The 18,460-nt window shown below is 40.2% G+C and overlaps 1 protein-coding gene across 5 annotated transcripts in view; it reads left to right on the top strand.

The window, feature by feature from the left end:
• Window positions 1–16,700, top strand: part of FOXK2 (forkhead box K2) — a 183,679-nt gene extending 166,979 nt beyond the window's left edge. For 3 of the 5 annotated variants that reach the window (XM_033961707.1, XM_033961710.1, XM_033961709.1), the window contains one exon: window positions 15,033–15,264. In XM_033961707.1, coding sequence (XP_033817598.1) covers window positions 15,033–15,129 — 97 coding nt within the window. In that variant the 3' untranslated portion in view covers window positions 15,130–15,264. Of the gene's footprint in view, window positions 1–15,032 lie in introns of all 5 variants that reach the window. The other 2 variants (XR_004540935.1, XM_033961708.1) reach the window with 2 other exon arrangements.
• Window positions 16,701–18,460: the final 1,760 nt, after the last annotated feature.

The following is an 18,460-nucleotide window of genomic DNA, read 5'->3' as shown; positions in this document are numbered from 1 at the left end:
TGCCCATTCACAGGGTACTTAGAGATGAACAGATAAGAATATGGGAGAACCCCCTCACCCTATTATGTATTCAGTACATAAAGTTTTTTTAATATAGAGAGTCCAAAAAGCTCCTTTTATTTGAGAAACAGCAGCTTTCTTATCACTCTTGATTGATCTGCTCTCAAAGGGATCTCATTTCGCCATGCTCTTGATATTTAGGGCAGAAAATATTTTCAGAACACTCTGCTCTTTCTGCATAATTTCTTATCAGTTTTTTAAGGGCTAGTAGATGCAAAACATAGTATAAAATCAAGGATTTTCTTCCTTAGGATAGGGCTGCACAGCTTTGATCACTTTAGGCAAGGGGGACATTAGTCCAGAAAGAACATGGTCAGTGACCTATGATGATTTTGAATGACATTGAATGCCTTTAGATCCTACATGGGAATCAACAGCGCACTGATCCATAAAATGCAATTCATACAAAACACAGCTGCAAGACTAATTTTCAACCTGAAAAAATAAGACTCGATATCAGCCTTCGTCAGGCAACTTCACTGATTACCCATCCCATCCCATCACAAATAAAATTTAAAACTTCATGCATCTTATACCAAATAATTCACGGAAACTCAACTGCTCCACTCATCCAACTCTTTTCAAAGGCATGGTCTACCTTAACAGGATATTACTAAATCTTCCGTCAACAAAGAATCTCCAATACAAGCAATTTTTTCACTCCATGCTTACCTTCCTAGGAGTGAAAACCTGGAATGACCTCACTGAAACGACCAGAACAGAACCCAATTACACCACATTCCGGAAAAAAACATGAAACTAACCTCTGACACTTAAACTTCTCAGATCTTCCCCTGCCCAAAAATTCCCTTTCTCCTCCTCTTTCTCTCCCCTCCCTTCTCCATTCCTCTCTCTTCTCTTTGTAAGTCACCTTGAGCCTGCCTAGTGCGATGCAGAAATAGAAGATTAGATTAGATTTTCTGTCATGCCATGATGAGAATATCGTTGGAGATAGGAAGAGGGATTTAAAGGTCTTTTGGTGCTCTTTAATAAAAAGCATCATATCTGACCCAGCCTCTTTCTTTAGGAAGTATTTGAGTTGTTAGCAAAGGAGAACCTACTACTCTGAGGCTTAAGTACCTTCCTCTTTTTTTTTTTTTTTTGGATCCAGGTAAAATCAATAACGATCCTACTCTCATAGAAATAGTGGAGAAACCACAGTCAGTTTCCCAACCAAAGCTGGGGAAAGGGGTTTTGAACCAAGCTTTCCTGGCTAAGAACAAGGGGAAAGTCACATAATCCTCCATTGCCTCATGTACAGACTTCAATTGTAACCTCTCTGGGGACAGGACAAAGCATCTACTGCAGTTGAATGTAACTTGCCTAGTGCTATAACTAAAACTGTGAGCTAAATTCAAAATCCCTTCCCTTCCTCTTCCAGGAGAAAATAGCCAGTGTCCAACGCGCAACAGTGAAGCTGTTCAGATATGCACCAAACCAATGCACAAGAAAGCAGATCCCCAAACAGAATATTCTAAAGACAATTCTTTATTAAAAACAAGTACCTGACATGATCCATGTGTTGCCCACAGTGGGCTTCCTCAGGAATATAGTACTAAAAACAATAATAAAAATATAAAATGATCATGCAAAGTATATAAAATATAAATAACTCAAAACACAGGGAATGTGAGGGATGGAAGCAAGAAATCCTGTGTACTAACAATAAAGATAATTACACCATGTAAACACAGCATAAATATGATCATGCTTATTGTGATAAGCAATCCTGCATTGCTTAATTCTACAGTAAAGATAATTAGTAACCCATCTTAGCCCTTTAAAAAGCTACAAGAGATTTATTGAAGTGAACTACATGTCCACAATGCATTAAACCTTAGAGAAGGGGCTAAGTGCACAGTAGTCTTTTCCAGCTGTTGCTGATGAGCAGCAAGGCAAATAGTCGGGGGAACCAATTGCCCTGCTGACAAAGGGGAAAAAAGGTGCTCTGTATGAAGCCTGGAAAGCTTCACAGGGGCAGTTGAAGCACGGCAAGGGGAAAAGCTTCCCAGTGGTGGTGAAAGCCTGAAAGGGTTTCTTAAGTTTCTCAGGGGCAGTAAAGCCTGACAAAGGGAAAAGTTTCCCAGGGGCAGGGACTCTTAGAATGAAGTTGAGGACATGCTTTTATTTTTTTAATTGTTTTTTGCAATCTTTTTATATTGTACACCGTTTAGACACTTGTTTTGATAGAGGGTATATCAAAAATAAAGAAACTTGAAACAAAGGAGAGACATGCTGAAGAAGGAAGTGTAATTGTTCTGAAAAGTTACTATTTTTTTTTTAAGGTCAAAATTTTTATTAAGATTTTGGGGAATAAAACAGCAATACAAAATATAAATGCAGGAAAAGTACAAAACGTTAAGGGAACAGTATAGACAAGGCCACATAGTAATGTACATTCCGTCATATTCATAGCCCCTGAGCCAAATCAGAGAATCATAACGATAAGAGGAAAAATTCAGGGGAGGTATAGAAACATAAGGAGGAAGGGAAGAGAAAAGAAAGAGGGTATAAGGGAAAGAGAAGGGAAATCAAGCAGTGCTGAGAATAAAAAGTATATCAACCTTTAAAAGTACTGTGCAGGAGTGGTCAAACTATCTGGAGTGTATATAAGTATCCAAGAATTTCCAAGGAGAAAAATGAGAAGATGAATGTATAGTGAGTGAATAAATATAGCGTTTTTCATAGGCATAGGATTCGTACTTGTGATACAGACATAGTGAGTTCCACCAGAATGTAGTGAGTTCCACCAGAATGTGTAATCTAGTAGAGGGGCTGACTTCCAATTCTTTAAAATATGCATGATAGCTATAACAAACATGGCATCAATCAATTTACTGGGGCAGGTGGAGTTAGTAAAACTCGAGTGTTGAGATCTGACAATAATCATATCAAAAACGAGTTCTGATGAACAGGAAGTAATCTTTTTGATAGTGGGCCAAATGCTGGTCCAAAACGAGCGGACTTGGGTACAGTGAAACAACATATGATCTAAGATACCATCAATATCCAAGCAATGCATTTGGGATCTGATTTGAGATTAGCTTTCCACATGCGAAACGGAGTCCAAACTGCATGCCACATGAGAAAAAACATGGACTGTGAGATTCTTGACGACAGCAAGGGTCTATTTGTCGCAGACCATAAAAGTTCCCAGTTAATATCCTGTAGAGGAATAGAAAGCATCACATCCCAGTGCTTCATGGAGTGTGGAGAAAAAGTAAAGCGATGATCTCATAATATGTGATAGAAGGTGGAGATAGCCTTACCTCCCATTAAAACACATGCGTACCAACGGTGAACAGATTTGAGGGTTGTGTCATCGTGAGAGGTAAAGGAGGATTGTGCTATAGTGGATGTCAACAAAATCCATTGGGAATAACACTTGAGTAATGCGGGGTATGTAGAAGATAATTCAGAAAAAGGTATGAACGATTCAGAATTTCTCAATTGTTCTACCGACCAAATACCCACATTTTGCCATTTCTTCCAAGAGAAAGGTTTACCATTATGTTTAAGTTTGGGGTTCTGCCATAAGGACATGTCTAGGTTATCAAATAATGAAACATCAGCTGCAGTGTCTAGATGACGAAGAGCTAGCTGTGTTGCGCTCACCAATGTGTATGATTTCAGTCGCTTAGGTAAGGTCATGGTACAAAGTATGGATAATGGAAAAGGTGAGCATATGAAATTTTCCATTTCTAACCAAGCTGGAGGATTCAAAGGTAGAGGTCTTTGGAGCTAATGAGCCCCATAGTGTGCTAGAGAGGCAGTGTGGTAAAGGTGGAAATCGGGGAGATTCATGCCTCCGCAAGATTTGGAAGCTTTCAGCTTGCTCAAAGCAATGCAAGGTTTCTTATCTTTCCAAATGAAATTGGATATAGAAGTATTAATCCATTGATATAATGATTTATGACAATAGGAAGGAAGCATATACAAAATATAAGTAATTTGGGGCGCTAGAGTCATCTTGACGGAGGCTATTCTGCCCCACCAAGAGAGATACAAAGGAGACCATTGTGAAGTCGCTTGAGTGATCAATTTCTTGATCCTATTCATATTAAGCTCCAAGACATAAGAGGGATCTTTATGAATCAATATGCCCAAGTATTTGATAAGATCATATGACCATTGAAACGGAAAATGAAACAACTCTGATGGAGTGATGAGATCGTTTAACGGAAATATGTTAGATTTTTCCCAATTAACTAAGTATCCCGAGAGCAGGGAGTACTCCTTGACCAAGGATATGAGAGCCGGAAGGGAGGAGCAAGGGTCTCGTATAAAAAGAAGAATATCATCAGCGTATGCAGCTAGTTTAATTTGTCTGGACTGGGATGAGACACCCTGAATAATTGAGTTCTGACGAATAGAGGCAAGTAGAGGCTCTAGAGCTAAATTGAACAATAAAGGGGAAAGAGGACAGCCTTGCCGGGTACCTCTATGGAGAAAGATCTTATTGGACAGAGAATTGTTAATCAAGATGTGAGAAGAAGGTTGCCAGTATAGCGTTTTGATCCATTGGAGGAAATAAGGGCCAAAGTTATACCAATGAAGAGCTCGTAGTAGGAAGGGACACTCAACCCGATCAAATGCTTTTTCCGCATCTATGGCCAAACCGACCATGGGATCATGAAGCGATTTAACATGAGTATTAATATGATGAAAGAGACGAAGATTATCACCAATGTATCTGTTTTTAATGAAACCGACCTGATCATTATGAATGAGAGTGGATACTACTTTGTTGAGTCGCAAGGACAGGATCTTGGCCAGAATCTTATAGTCAAGATTCAGAAGGGAGATTGGTCTGTAGTTTTTAATTTGAGTGGGGTCTCTCTCGGGCTTAGGAAAACCAACTATCATGGCGTCCGCAAAATTAAACTGTTTATCAGGAGATTGATGAAGAAAATTATAATATGTAAGCATATGAGGAGCCAAAAGATCATGAAATTTCTTGAAAAATTCATTAGTGAACCCATCAGGTCCGGGCGCTTTGTTATTGGCTAAAGAGGAGATAGCTCGTGATATCTCTGAAGCCGAGACAGGGACGTCTAATTCATTTTTAGTGGCTTCATCTAACGAGGAATGTTCTATGTTTGCCAGAAAAGAGTCAACATCTGTCTTGGATTCAGAGAAGTCAGAGCCATATAATGTAGTATAGAAGCGTTCAAATTCTGTAGCGATCTTATCTGTTTTAGTAACAATTTGTCCTGAAGAGTCATGAATAGCCGATATATAGAGCTTTTTCGATTTGCGTTTAAGATAATGGGCTAAAGGTTTCCCCATGACATTATCCCCCATGTAGTGCCCCGAAGCATGCAAAAATAAGTCTTTTCTAGCTGTTAAGGAGACAATAGAGTTGTACTCGTATTTAAGTTTAAGAATTTGTTGATAGAATGAGGGATCTTTTATATGGGCAGACATGTGCTGGAGTTCCAATAATTTAATGGATTGTTCTAAGTGTTTTTCTTTTTGGAGTTGGGTTTTCTTTTTCCATGCTGCCAATTTGATGAGTTCCCCCCTTAAGGAGGCCTTATACGCTTCCCAGACTATGGCAGGGCAAATCTCAGGATCATGAGAATTATGTTCAAAGAATTTGATCGTGAATAATCACACCTTAATAGAGATCTCGTCATCCAGGAGCAGATAGAAACATAGAAAGATGACGGCAGAAAAGGGCCACAGCCCATCAAGTCTTCCCACTCTATTGACCCACCCCATTGAGTCTGAGTGCTAGTGACCTAGTCCCTTAACTTGACCCTCATAGGGATCCCACGTGGATGTCCCATTTATTCTTAAAATCGAGCACGCTGGTGGCCTTGATCACCTGCACCGGAAGTTTGTTCCAGTGATCTACCACCCTTTCCGTGAAGAAATACTTCCTGGTGTCACCACTAAATTTCCCCCCTCTGAGTTTGAGCGGGTGCCCCCTTGTGACCGAGGGTCCCTTGGGAAAGAATATATCGTTTTCCACCTCGACACGACCAGTGACGTACTTAAATGTCTCAATCAGATGATTATTAATCTCCACGAAGGAGTATTAGATGTGGGTGGAGATATGGTAAGATGTATAGAAATAGCTGCATGATCGGTGAGGGTGATAGAGTGTATGAGAGCATTAGATAAAGAATGAATTAAAGAGGAAGAGATCAAAAAATAATCTATTCTGGAATAGGTATTATGTGGGTGAGAAAAGTGTGAATATTCCCTGCCCTTAGGATGTAATATATGCCAGGGATCTATAAGGGAGTAATTAGTCTTGAGATTGAGGAGTTCTTGATGGGATTTAGATTTGGATGGTTTACAAGAGGAGGATCTATCTATGAAGAGATCCTGTAGTTGGTTAAAGTCACCTCCAATTATAATTGAGCAAGTTGAATAAGGGAGTAATAGAGTTTGAAGATCTCTAAAAAATTCTGGATGGTCTAGAACGGGAGCATATATATTGAGAAAAACATACTCCGATGAGCACAACACAGCGTGAATCAGGCACCATCTTCCCTCTGAGTCAGCAGCATGCGAGAGAATAGTGAGCGGCAGTTTATCATTGAAAAGAGTGGAAACCCCATTCTTTTTATGAGGAGCCGCCGGTGAAAAATAATGGGAAGAATAACCTTTAATGTTCAGTTTAGTAGCTGACGCAGAGGGAAGGTGAGTCTCCTGTAGAAATATGACATCTGGATGTTTACCTTAAAGATAATTAGCAACCTTTTTCCGTTTGATGGGATGATTCAGCCCATTAACATTATATGAAATGATATGCAAATCAGACATTAATAACAGTATAAGAAACCATTGCTAGAATACCTATGCAGCAATTCAGTACATAAGCATGATAATATACAGTAGAATAAAGACCACTCCTGAAGAAAAAGTGAAAAGAGAGAAGAGGAAAAAGGGACACACAAGGTAGAGAAACACATAGCATAGCATAATACAGAGCCATACCAGTGTATATAGTATGTAACAGTATATGGGTGTTCCTGATGGAACAGATGGTGAGCGCTAGGAGCAACCGGAACAGCACTACCACACAAACAAGAACTTATGTCTCAACAGGAGAATGCAGGTGAATAAGGCAGACAAAAGCCTCAAAAGCTCATAGAGCAAAAAAGCAGTTAGGGGACAGTATCATTGCATTTTTAAAGAGTCCAGAAATGAGCTGAGATCCTCCGGATCCAAGTAGGTGGTGGTGCGGTTGTTGTATGTCACCCTCATCTTGGCCGGGTACATTAAGCCATATTTGGTGCCGACATCTTTCAGCCCCTGACGATGTGAAAGAAACGCTTTCCTCCGAAGTGCAGTAGCTTTAGCCAGATCTGGTACAATGTAAAACCTTTTGCCCTGATAGATGTGGATGTGATTTTGAGGCATTGATGAGTTGCAGGGCATGTTGAAATCGAAGCAACTTAGCAACAATGGGCCTTGGTGTCTTGATATGTGCAGCAAGCTTGGATGGTACACGGTGAGCCCGCTCTATTTCTAGCGAGACTTCAAAAGATATGCCCAGGGTTTTAGGCAGGAATCAGCCAGGAACGCAGCCACATCTGGGCCTTGCGAAGTTTCAGGCAGGCCAATAATTCTGATGTTCGATCGCCAACTACGATTAGATAAATCTTCAAAATCGCGTTGTAAGGATGAAATGAGCTTGTCATGTTTGTCTACCAACGACATTTTCGTTTGTAAGGTGGAAGTGTGTGCTTCGAGTGCATTGATGCGATGTCGGGCATCCACAAATTGTGAGTTGAGCGACTCAATTTCTTCCCGAACAAGTTTTGTTTCTGCAACTTGCGCTTGCACGATTTGTTTAACTGCTCTAATTTCTTTGAGCAGAAGATCCTGATGCGGGTCCTCTGATTTTGGCGCCATCTTGTCCGGTGATCCCGAGTCTGTTTTTGGCTGTTTGCCGCTCGTGGGAGCATTAAGTGAGGCATCACCTTTATTAATTTTCGGGGGAGTCATAGTTGCACACATATGAGGTAGTGGCTAACTGCAGGAAAGTTGAAAAATCACCCGAAGTCTCCTCAAAATCTGATAGTTAGTAGTCGTGTGGAGGAGCAGTTACCCCATGCGTCTGATCACCGCTTCTGTTTTGGATTAGACGGTTTATCCATGCTGATTTAAAAGCAGGTTAATTGTGAGTTGCTGATAATAAACTGGCTGAGCAGTGGCAGGAAAAAAGCCACTGCTGACTTATTTCTGTTGGAATATAAAGGTTATTTCATTTAAGATGCAGAACTCTAAAGAGAGTGCACTGCTGGTAGAAACAGGTGACCAGTCTCAACTAATGAAGGATCCCTTACCAGCCAAAGGAAGCTGGTTTGAACTCTTATATCCAGATTCAGGGAGACTCATTCTAGTGAGAAATAAACTTTATTCATATAATCCCCTAGTGGGAGGGAATATGACAAAATGAAATCATGATAATCATAAAAATTATTACAGAAAAGTCTCAATTATCAGATGTAAACGAGACAGATCTATTGTTAGATAAGTGAAAAGTCAGATAATATGGAAAACAATGGTAACCCCTCAGAAAACATAGTTTATCCACATAAAACAGGCATAGGGTATCTGTATTTAACAGTGTGAACAGAAATACAAAACCGTATTTATCTTCTGTGTGATCATCCTCACTCGAGTTGTTTTCTACAACATAGCAAGACAGTGTGAACTGAAATACAAAACTGAGCAAAGGAACCATTCGTATTTATCTACTGCATGTTCATCCTCAAGAGTTGTCTTTTATAGCAAGCAAAGTGAACAGAAATACAGAACTGAGCATTCCAAAATCTAAAACAATTGTACAAAGCTTGATTAGAGCCGGCTTTGTCTTCTCCAGTCATAAGAACACAAGAATAGCCTTACTGGGTTAGACCAGGGGTAGGCAATTCTAGTCCTCGAGAGCCGGAGCCAGGTCAGGTTTTCAGGATGTCCACAATAAATATGCATGAGATAGATTTGCATCTCAAGGAGGCAGTGCATGCAAATCCATCTCATACATATTTATTGTGGATATCCTGAAAATCTAACCTGGCTCCAGCTGTCGAGGACCAGAATTGCCTAACCCTGGGTTAGACCAATGGTCCATCTAGCCCAGTAGCCTTTCTTCATGGTGGCCAATCCAGGTCACAAATGCCTGACAAAACCCCAAATAGTAGCAACATTCCATGCTACCGATCCAGGGCAGGAAGTGGTTTCCCCTGTGTCTCTCAATAGCAGACCATGGACTTTTCCTCAGAGAACTTGTCCAAACCTTTTTAAAAAAAAAAAAAAAAAAAAACAGCTATATTAACCACTCTTACCACATCCTCTGTGAAAAAAATTTATTTCTATTGGTTTTAAAAGCATTTCCCTGTAACTTTGAGTGTCTCCTAGACTTTGTAATTTTTGATGAGTAAAAAATCGATCCACTTGTACCTTTTCTACACCACTTAGGATTTTGTAGATTTCAATCACATCTTCCCTCAGCTGCCTCTTTTCCAAGCTGAAGAACCATAACCTCTTTAGTCTTTCCTCATATGAGAGGAATTCCATCCCATCATATTGGTCGCTCTGCTTTGAATTTTTGAACCTTTTTTGAGATAAGGTGACTAGAACTGAACGCAGTACTCAAGGTAAGGTCACACTATGAAGCATTATAACTTATATCCTAAAAACCTGACCTTCCTGTGGACTTCAAGGACCATCACTTTATGGTTGCTGGTAATCACAAGATTTCTATTAGAAGTGCTGCTGGATGCTACTGTTCACATGGCCAACAGGATGGTGATGGACTGTGGAGCTAGAACTGACTGCTAGGCAAGTGTTAAAAGTACCTGCGAATATTACCAGAATACTTCAAATGCTATTCTGAATATGTTGTACTTTATTTTGGTGCGCATTTAGAATTTTTTGGCATATAATTCCCTAGAATGGTATTCGGTGTGAAATACCATCAGAAAAAGAGATAATAGGAGGAAGTAGCTGGTGGTTCTATACCAGAGACACAGTGAAGGGATCATAAGAACATAAGAAATGCCCGCACCAGATCAGACCTTGAGTCCATCTAGACCGGTGGTCCGCACCCGCGGAGGCTCAGCTAGGTGTTCCCCGTCGAGGACCTTGGTCACTCGTATCCCTCAATGTGTCTTACAAGAAGATGTGCATCCAACTTGCCCCTAAATCCTAGAATGGTAGTTTCCGCCACAACCTCTTCCGGGAGTGCGTTCCAGGCGTCCACCACTCGCTGTGTGAAACAGTATTTTCTGACATTTGTCCTGGTCCTGTCTCCCTTCAGTTTCAGTCCATGATCTCTTGTCCAAGTCACATTTGACAACGTGAATAACGTTGTTTCTTGCTCTATTTTGTTGATTCCTTTTAGTATTTTAAAAGTCTCTATCAGATCCCCGCGCATTCTTCTCTTCTCGAGGGTGAACAATCCCAGTTTTCTGAGGCGTTCATTGTAGCTCAAGTTCTCCATATTTTTAACTAGCTTCGTCGCTCTCCTCTGCACCCTCTCTAGTATTGCTATATCCTTCTTTAAGTAGGGAGACCAGTGCTGGACACAGAATTCCAAGTGTGGTCTGACCATTGCTCTATAGAGCGGCATTATGACATCCTCTGATCTACTCATGATTCCCTTCTTTATCATGCCCAACATCCTGTTTGCCTTCTTAGCTGCCGCTGCGCATTGAGCCGACTGTTTCAGGGTCCTGTCTATTAGTATCCCCGGGTCCTTTTCTTGCTCGTACTTTTCCAATTTTACACCTAACATTTTATATTCATGCTCCTTGTTTTTTCTGCCCAGGTGCATCACTTTGCATTTCTCTATATTAAACTTCATCTGCCAGTTTTCTGCCCATCTTTCTAGTTGGTTCAAATCTCTCTGGAGCTCTTTGCTATCCTTTTGTGACCTGATTGCCCGACTTAGCTTGGTGTCATCTGCAAACTTGATGATTTTACTGGTCATTTCTTCTTCCAGGTCTTTTATAAAAATATTAAATAAGATGGGCCCAAGAACCGAGCCCTGTGCCTAGTTACTTTTTCCCAGTCTGATAACTTCCCGTTTATGCACACCCTCTACATTCTATTCTCCAGCCATTTGTTTATCCATCTCATTATATACTCTTCTATTCCGTGGCTTTGTAATTTTCTGAGAAGTCTTTCGTGTGGAACTTTGTTGAACGCTTTCTGGAAGTCCAAGTATATTATATCCACCGTTTTTCCGCTATCGATATGTTTGTTCACCATCTCAAAGAATTGAAGTAGATTCATCAAACAGGACTTCCCCTTCCTGAAGCCATGTTGACTGGCTCTCATCAGATCATGAGTATCCAGGTGTTGGACTATGCTATCCTTAATTAGTGCTTCAACCATCTTCCCAGGGACCGATGTAAGACTCACAGGTCTATAGTTGCCCGGTTCTCCCCTTGATCCTTTTTTGAATATTGGGATGACGTTTGCTATCTTCCAGTCGTCTGGTATCTGTCCGGTTTTAATCCTTCCTTGCTGTGTTCAAAAATGCCCCTAGTGTACCTTTACTGTTTATTTAGGTGTTGGGCCTCCCCTCCCACCCATGCAGATTTTAACTTGCCCCACCACACCCCATTCCACCTTAGACCCAACCATCTGAGCCTCCCCAAACAGTTGGGTTACTGGCTGCCTATGATGGGTTGGAGGCCGAAAGGTGAGGTCAGCATGAGGAGCAAGAAAATGAGGAAACTGTTGTGCAAGATGTTCAGGGAAAAATAGGCTTTAGAAGGGATATTTAGGCAGCTTACCTTCCTTTAAAGAATAGGCTTCTGTCGGATTCCTAAATATATGTATGTGCTTTTATAGAATTGGCCTTTGTGTTTGTGTTTGTCTTTACATATGTTGTGTGCATGAAGGGGAGAAGTGGTAGGATCCCCGAGCCCCTTTTGTGCTGTTGTGGGAAAATGAAAGGTCAGGTGATAGGGGTGTGTTCTGCTAGGGTATGTTTTCTGCCTAGGAGTTTGTAAACAGGCCAGCTTGTTCTGCTTCCCCAATAGGAGGTATATTGATGTTCTTTGGAAGTGTTTTCTAATCAGAGATCATGGTAGACTGGTATACGGTTAATGCTCATCTCAACCCTTTCATTGTGTTTAAAACAGCTTCCTTTAGTAATTTTTGTAACGTGCAACATATCAGTGTACTGTATATGCACCTTGTAAATGTTACACAAACTTCTGAAGGAGGCTGATTTTTGGCACAATGACAAGTGTTGAGATGAGCATTAACAGTACATCTGAGATAATCTCTGGGCAATGTACCCTGATTTAAGAGTGAGGTTCGTTCCTGTAAATGTTATGGAACACACAAAATTAACCCATCTGAAAATGTTATTCTGGAAGATAAGAAATTACTTGTTGTCAGTGTCACCCATTTTGTCAACCTAAATACAGAATTTCTACATCTAGAGCCTTTGTATTTCCAAGGTTCGTGTAGGCATGATATGGGCCCAGAAAATACTGGAGTGCTGGCTAAAGGGGGTGGGAGAGAGGAAGAGAATGAGCAGGGCTTTGGAGAGGTAAAAAAATGAGCAGGCCGCAGTACTAAGGAGAAGGAAAGAATAACACTGCACTCCCCTGGGTCTGTCAGATTAGTGAAGGTCAGATAATTGAGACTTTTATACAAGTGGACAAGTGTGTACCATTCAATATTGTAAAACCATTTGTAAGTAACACCTATGGTAACCACAGTGACCTTTTGCTAGCACTTATTAAAAATATCTAGTGTACAGTCAGTGGCTCATAAGAACATAAGAAGTTGCCCCCGCTGAGTCAGACCAGAGGTCCATCTTGCTCAGCGGTCCGCTCCCGCGGCGGCCCATCAGGCCTAGTGCCTGAACAGTGGTCCCTGATTAATTTTGTAACTTACCTCTAATCCCATCCCTATAATCTACCTCTACTCTTATCTGTACCCCTAAACCCATATTATATTGTATTTGTGGATCAGATATAGCTTATGTTTAAGTGATTTAAAAAGAAATCATAGCATTGCATACCACAATGAGTGCTAAAAAGACTTGCATCCCAGTTTTACTGGTGAGAATACTCTGCAACACTTTTTTTTATTACAATCAATCTAGGAGAGGAGGAGATGTAGCTAAACTACTTATTGAACAAAAAATAATCTTTGAATGTAGGAGTGTCAACAAGTAGTTTCAAGTTTATTAGGTTTTTATATACCGCCTATCAAGGTTATCTAAGCGGTTTTACAATCAGGTACTCGAGTATTTTCCCTATCTGTCCCGGTGGGCTCACAATCTATCTAACATACCTGGGGCTATGGAGAACTGAGTGACTTGCCCAGGGTCACAAGGAGCAGCACAGGGTTTGAACCCACAACCCCAGGGTGCTGAGGCTGTAGCTCCATCCACTGCACCACATCACTCCTCAAAATATGATTCTCCTCCATATGTAAGTTTTGTTTAGCTATTTTTGCTTTCTAAGTATTTGTATAGTTGCTCTGTGTGATTCAAGATATTTTGTACCCATTTTAGTTGGTTAGTTTTATGCATGCATTCTGAAATGTGTGTTCATTTTTTTGTTTTGTTGAAAATAAGTTGCAAGCAAAGTCCAGTGGTTACCACAAGTGTTATTTATACATGGTTTTACAATATTAACATTTGTATGGATATATGCTGTTTTTAAACATAATTATCTTTGTTAGTGCACATGATTTCTTGCCTAGCTCTCTCATGTTCTGTGTGTGCTGAATTTGTTTTTATCTTTGATGTACTTTGCATGATTGTGTTCTGTTTGTTTTATTTTATTTTTTGCATTATACACCTGAGGCACCCAAAGTGGGCAAAACATAGACCATGTTGGGTACTTGTTTTGAATAAAGATTTGTGCTTAGAACATTCTGCTTGGGATCTTCTTTCTTGAACATAGCCAGTATTCCAGTATCAAAAGAACACAAGAGGAGACTAGTTATGTTTTAGATACATCCCAGTTTGCATATACGAGTATACAGGTACACTGAAAGATTAAGTGATTTGCCCAAGGTCATAAGGAGCAGCTCTGGCATTTCTGGGTGCAGAGGCAGCAGCTCTACCATTAGGCCATTCAATTTGTTCATAATTGAAGACAATTTACTAATTGGAGAATTTCCCCCTTGGTGCTTATCACTATTTAGAAAGTGGTGTCATCTCTGCTCAGCCTTTTTGTTCCCCTTGATGAGAGATTGCCCTGGATAAAGACACCTGCTTTGTCTTGAAATAGCAAATGTTATGAGCTCCCTTCAAGCCACTAAACTCTTATGATCTGAAGTACCTGACATGGAAGGTTTTATATTTGGTGGTGGTAACTTCAGCCTGTAGAGTTAATGATCTGGGTCTGTACACTCATACAAACATTTTTCCTCTGCCAAATGTGTCTTCTAGTACATACTTTAATCCCTTCCAAGTAAAAGGATAAATGTATTTTACAATCCAAAGTCCACACAGCTTTTTTTGTTTGTTTGTTTTGATCATCAATAAACTTGACTCACAAAATCACAGGCCACCTAACCAAGCGATGTTAGTAAACAATGTTCAATGAATGAACCTTTTATTAAGTACAATGATGTGTTTTTGCCCTTCCTCTCGATTTCCCCTATTATTGCATATATCGTACTGTATGGTTTCTGATCTTTAAACAAAATGTAATAATGCATCTGATAAAGGGAACCTGAGTGTAAATACAGTTTTTAATTACTTCATTTATTTAAGGAACAAACTTTTCCACTATCCACATCACACATCCATGATGAAGACTGGTCTGCAGGGGAGGACTGATGAAATAGAAGAAAAACCTTAGGTCCTAGAGGGTGATGGTTTGTGGTGCTGTAGTATAATAAAGGCTTGTTCTGACTGAAGAATCTGCTAGGGCTAAAAAAGAGTTGTATTGTGCTCCAAAACATTGTGAGGGACACACATTTCATTTAGGTCCTATATTTGACCTTATGCTTTTTTTTCATTGCAGTTGCCTCCAGCCCTTTACATATGCTAGCTACCCATGCATCTGTGTCTGCATCCCTTCCAACAAAGCGTCAAAATGGAGACCAACTAGAGCAGCCTGAACTGAAACGAATTAAAAGCGAAGAACGAGAAGGCATTATCCTAACAGTTAATATGGACACACCATCTATGGCAAGGAGTGAGCCAAATAGCCAGAAGTAGAAACTTTTCAGAAGTTTGGGTTGCGTGTGTGTTATGTTTATTTTTTTTTTATTTTTTTTTTTTTTTTTTTTTTTTTTAAATAAAACAGCTATTAACTTTAAGGTGCCAAAATGGAGATCCTTAATGTACCACCCACAATGCTGGGAACCATTCACACCCAGGTGGGTAAATAGGCCCTGTGACAACACAAAAAAATTTTAAATAAAAAAGAATATATATAAATATATATATAAAAAAAAGGACTTTGAACTCTCAGCACTGAAAAACAAACTGAAACACAGGTGGCCTTAATGCTGTCAAGCAAACACATCTAGAGAAGTCCGACGGAAGAGACATTGCTTATTCCAGAGGCTGTACCTCCTACTGAACTACCTCAGTGTACACTGGGACACGGAGGGGCTGGCACGGACACATCTTTTAAAAGAAATCTCCATGTGATTATTTTAAGGACTGAGTACATCGGTGTCAATGGCAGCATGATAAAGCGCTTAGTGTGTGACCTGGTTTAAAAAAAAAAAAAGAACTAAACAGAAAAAAAAATCCATGATTGTATATTCCTTAAAGGGAACAAAGGCAAGGAGCCTTTCCTGGCAGTGAGCCTTTCAGAGATGACCTACCTAATCCAGATGTTGGTAGATATACTGTATTTTGTCGTTCACATGTGGATTTAGAAATTCTTGGGGGGGGGGGTTTCCTCATCACTGCAAAACAAGCCAGGAAGGAGGGTGGGAAGGGGAAGGTTGGGGGGGGGGTCTCTCAACATTTCAAATCACTCAATAGCTCTGCTGGAAAACCTTGGTCTCCCACCAGTCTTTGATTTTACATTTTGGTAAAACTGAATGTAGGTTTTGTTACTTTTAATTTTTTTACCAATGGTATGATATTATTTGTCTTTCCAGTTTAAAGTCTGATAAAGCTACTTTATTACACAGCAAGTGAGTTTTTTCCTCTCCTCCCCCCCCCCACCCCATCATATTTTAACTGCTTCATAATTAAAATGTAATCACTTTCCATGCACAAAGCTGATTGGCTTTCTGTTTGGGCTTGCATGTAAATGAAACATTAAATGAAATACAAAGAAAACACTGCTTGAAAATCCAGCGCAGCGGCACTCGCCTGCAGCTCTCTCACTACCTGTTACAGTGTTTCTTACATTGTGCTGAATTTGACTGTCCTTGGTTAATATCATGAATATTTTAAAAGAAGGTGGCATGGAAACATGCCCTGGAGGGAGGCTAACATCCTGGGCACCAGGGAGTAAAGGGAAGAGGATAGTTAATGAAAACTTACTGTCAGAGATATAATTGGAATTTTTAGATGTAAACACCCAAATGTAGAATCTAATCTGCCCGGTTTTCCAGTATTTATTCTGAAGAAATTTGTGGCACACAGAGCTTCTGTGGTGGTCCTGGGCAGTAGCTGTTGTTTTCTAGCAGTGGCTACTGTACTTAATAAAAGTTTTTAAAATCCATATTCAGTAGTTGATAGCTCAAAATGTGCTGTAGTAGTGGTGTTTTTTCTTTTGTGATGAGTGGAAATTAAGAGCTGACTTAATTTTTCTCTCCATGGTTTTTCAAGGGTTCCTATTTTGAGTGTCCAGTAGGAGACTTGATCAAATTAGCAAGTTTGTGACCCAAGGTATGTCACCTCAAATACTAGATGGGATATTTGTAGTACACCAAGTCATGACCGTATAAATCAGAGCTTTCGAACTATGCACAGTGAGTCAAAGACTTCATTTTATCTCACTACACCTCCTTTTGCTGTAATTTGTGGAGGGAAGATGTTAATTGTATTTTTTTTCTCATCTGCTCCAGATTTTTAAAACCACCTCCTGTCCCTTTAGATTTCTGACATGAATGGATGCAAGACTGGGTCAGTGAATGAATGATGGCCCTTGTGTAAGATATGGCTAAGATTGATTTTATAGCCTTACAAGTGGGAGCCTTAAATCTGTCCACTGTATGACGGACTCCTCACCATCCAGGAGTTGTGAAGGCTGTGACTCGTGCAGGTAACATTTGAACCTAGGGTATGCCATGGTACTATGACTGACCTATGATGACCATGACTTGGGCAAGGATATAGATCCCTTTACTTGCTAAAACTACCTGCTCTTTCATTTAAAATTGGTAGAAAGATTTAGCAATCTTATTCTGAATATTCAGTACATACAGGCCTTTGGGGAGGTGTAAAGCAGATAAAAATCACAAGATCATTTCTGTTCATTTTAACAAGTTGGTTGTAGTTAATACTTTTTTTTTTTTTTTTTTTACTAATTTTACTGTTCTTTTCACCAAAGTGTATTCACAGTAGCAACTTACAAGGATGAAATGTCATTTTAACACATTGCATTTGTTTCCTGAGATGTTTTTTTTATTTTAAAAAAACAAACCAGGTATGTCTGTCATCATTCACAGATCCTCCTATATTTGAGTCACACAAATGAGCATGTACAATCTTGAGATAAAAGTAGAATAACTTTAAGCTCCTGTAGTTTTGAGTCCATAATCCGAGCCTTGGAGTGTGCTGCAACCCGTCTGAATACATTGGTGAATAAGAAACAGTTCAGTACTGTATTTTAAAAAAACTGAGCCATCTTCAAAAATCCTTAATACTTTCTGCAAGAAACTAATACATTTTTAAAATGTTCAGCACTGCTTTCCTCATCCCTCAGAAGTATAAGAACTGCCATACTCATAGAAACATAGAAAGTGACGGCAGAAAAAGGCCGAGGCCCATCAAGTCTGCCCACACCGCTGACCCACCCCCCTATTTAATCGCTCTCTGATGACCTTTCCCTCGTAGAGATCCGACATGAGCATCCCATCTGTTCTTAAAATCCAGCACGCTGCTGGCCTCGATCACCTGCACTGGAAGCTTATTCCAGCTGTCAACCACTCTTTCGGTGAAGAAGTATTTCCTGGTGTCGCCATGAAACTTCCCGCCAGAGCAGAGGTTGATATCAGCAGGTAAAGAGAAACCAAGAGTGTGCTGTTAAAATTGGAGGCCCAGCTGTTATTTTGCTGGACAGCAAGCCATCTCTGCAGTGTACAGGGAGTGGTCCATGCCCCAGGTAGCGTTCAATGTTTGACCTGATGGCGTCAGCCCCAAATCACAAGACATGATACTTCAGTCAAAATGCAAGCAACGAAGCACCAGTGTGGATGCTCTAGTACACAGGTGTCAAAGTCGGTCCTCGAGGGCCGGAATCCAGTCGGGTTTTCAGGA

Source organism: Geotrypetes seraphini, chromosome 10 (genome assembly GCF_902459505.1).
Source record: "Geotrypetes seraphini chromosome 10, aGeoSer1.1, whole genome shotgun sequence".
In the NCBI taxonomy this organism is placed as follows: Eukaryota; Metazoa; Chordata; class Amphibia; order Gymnophiona; family Dermophiidae; genus Geotrypetes; species Geotrypetes seraphini.
The sequence above is the reverse complement of the archived record's forward strand: the minus strand, read 5'-3'. Positions and strand labels throughout refer to the sequence as shown.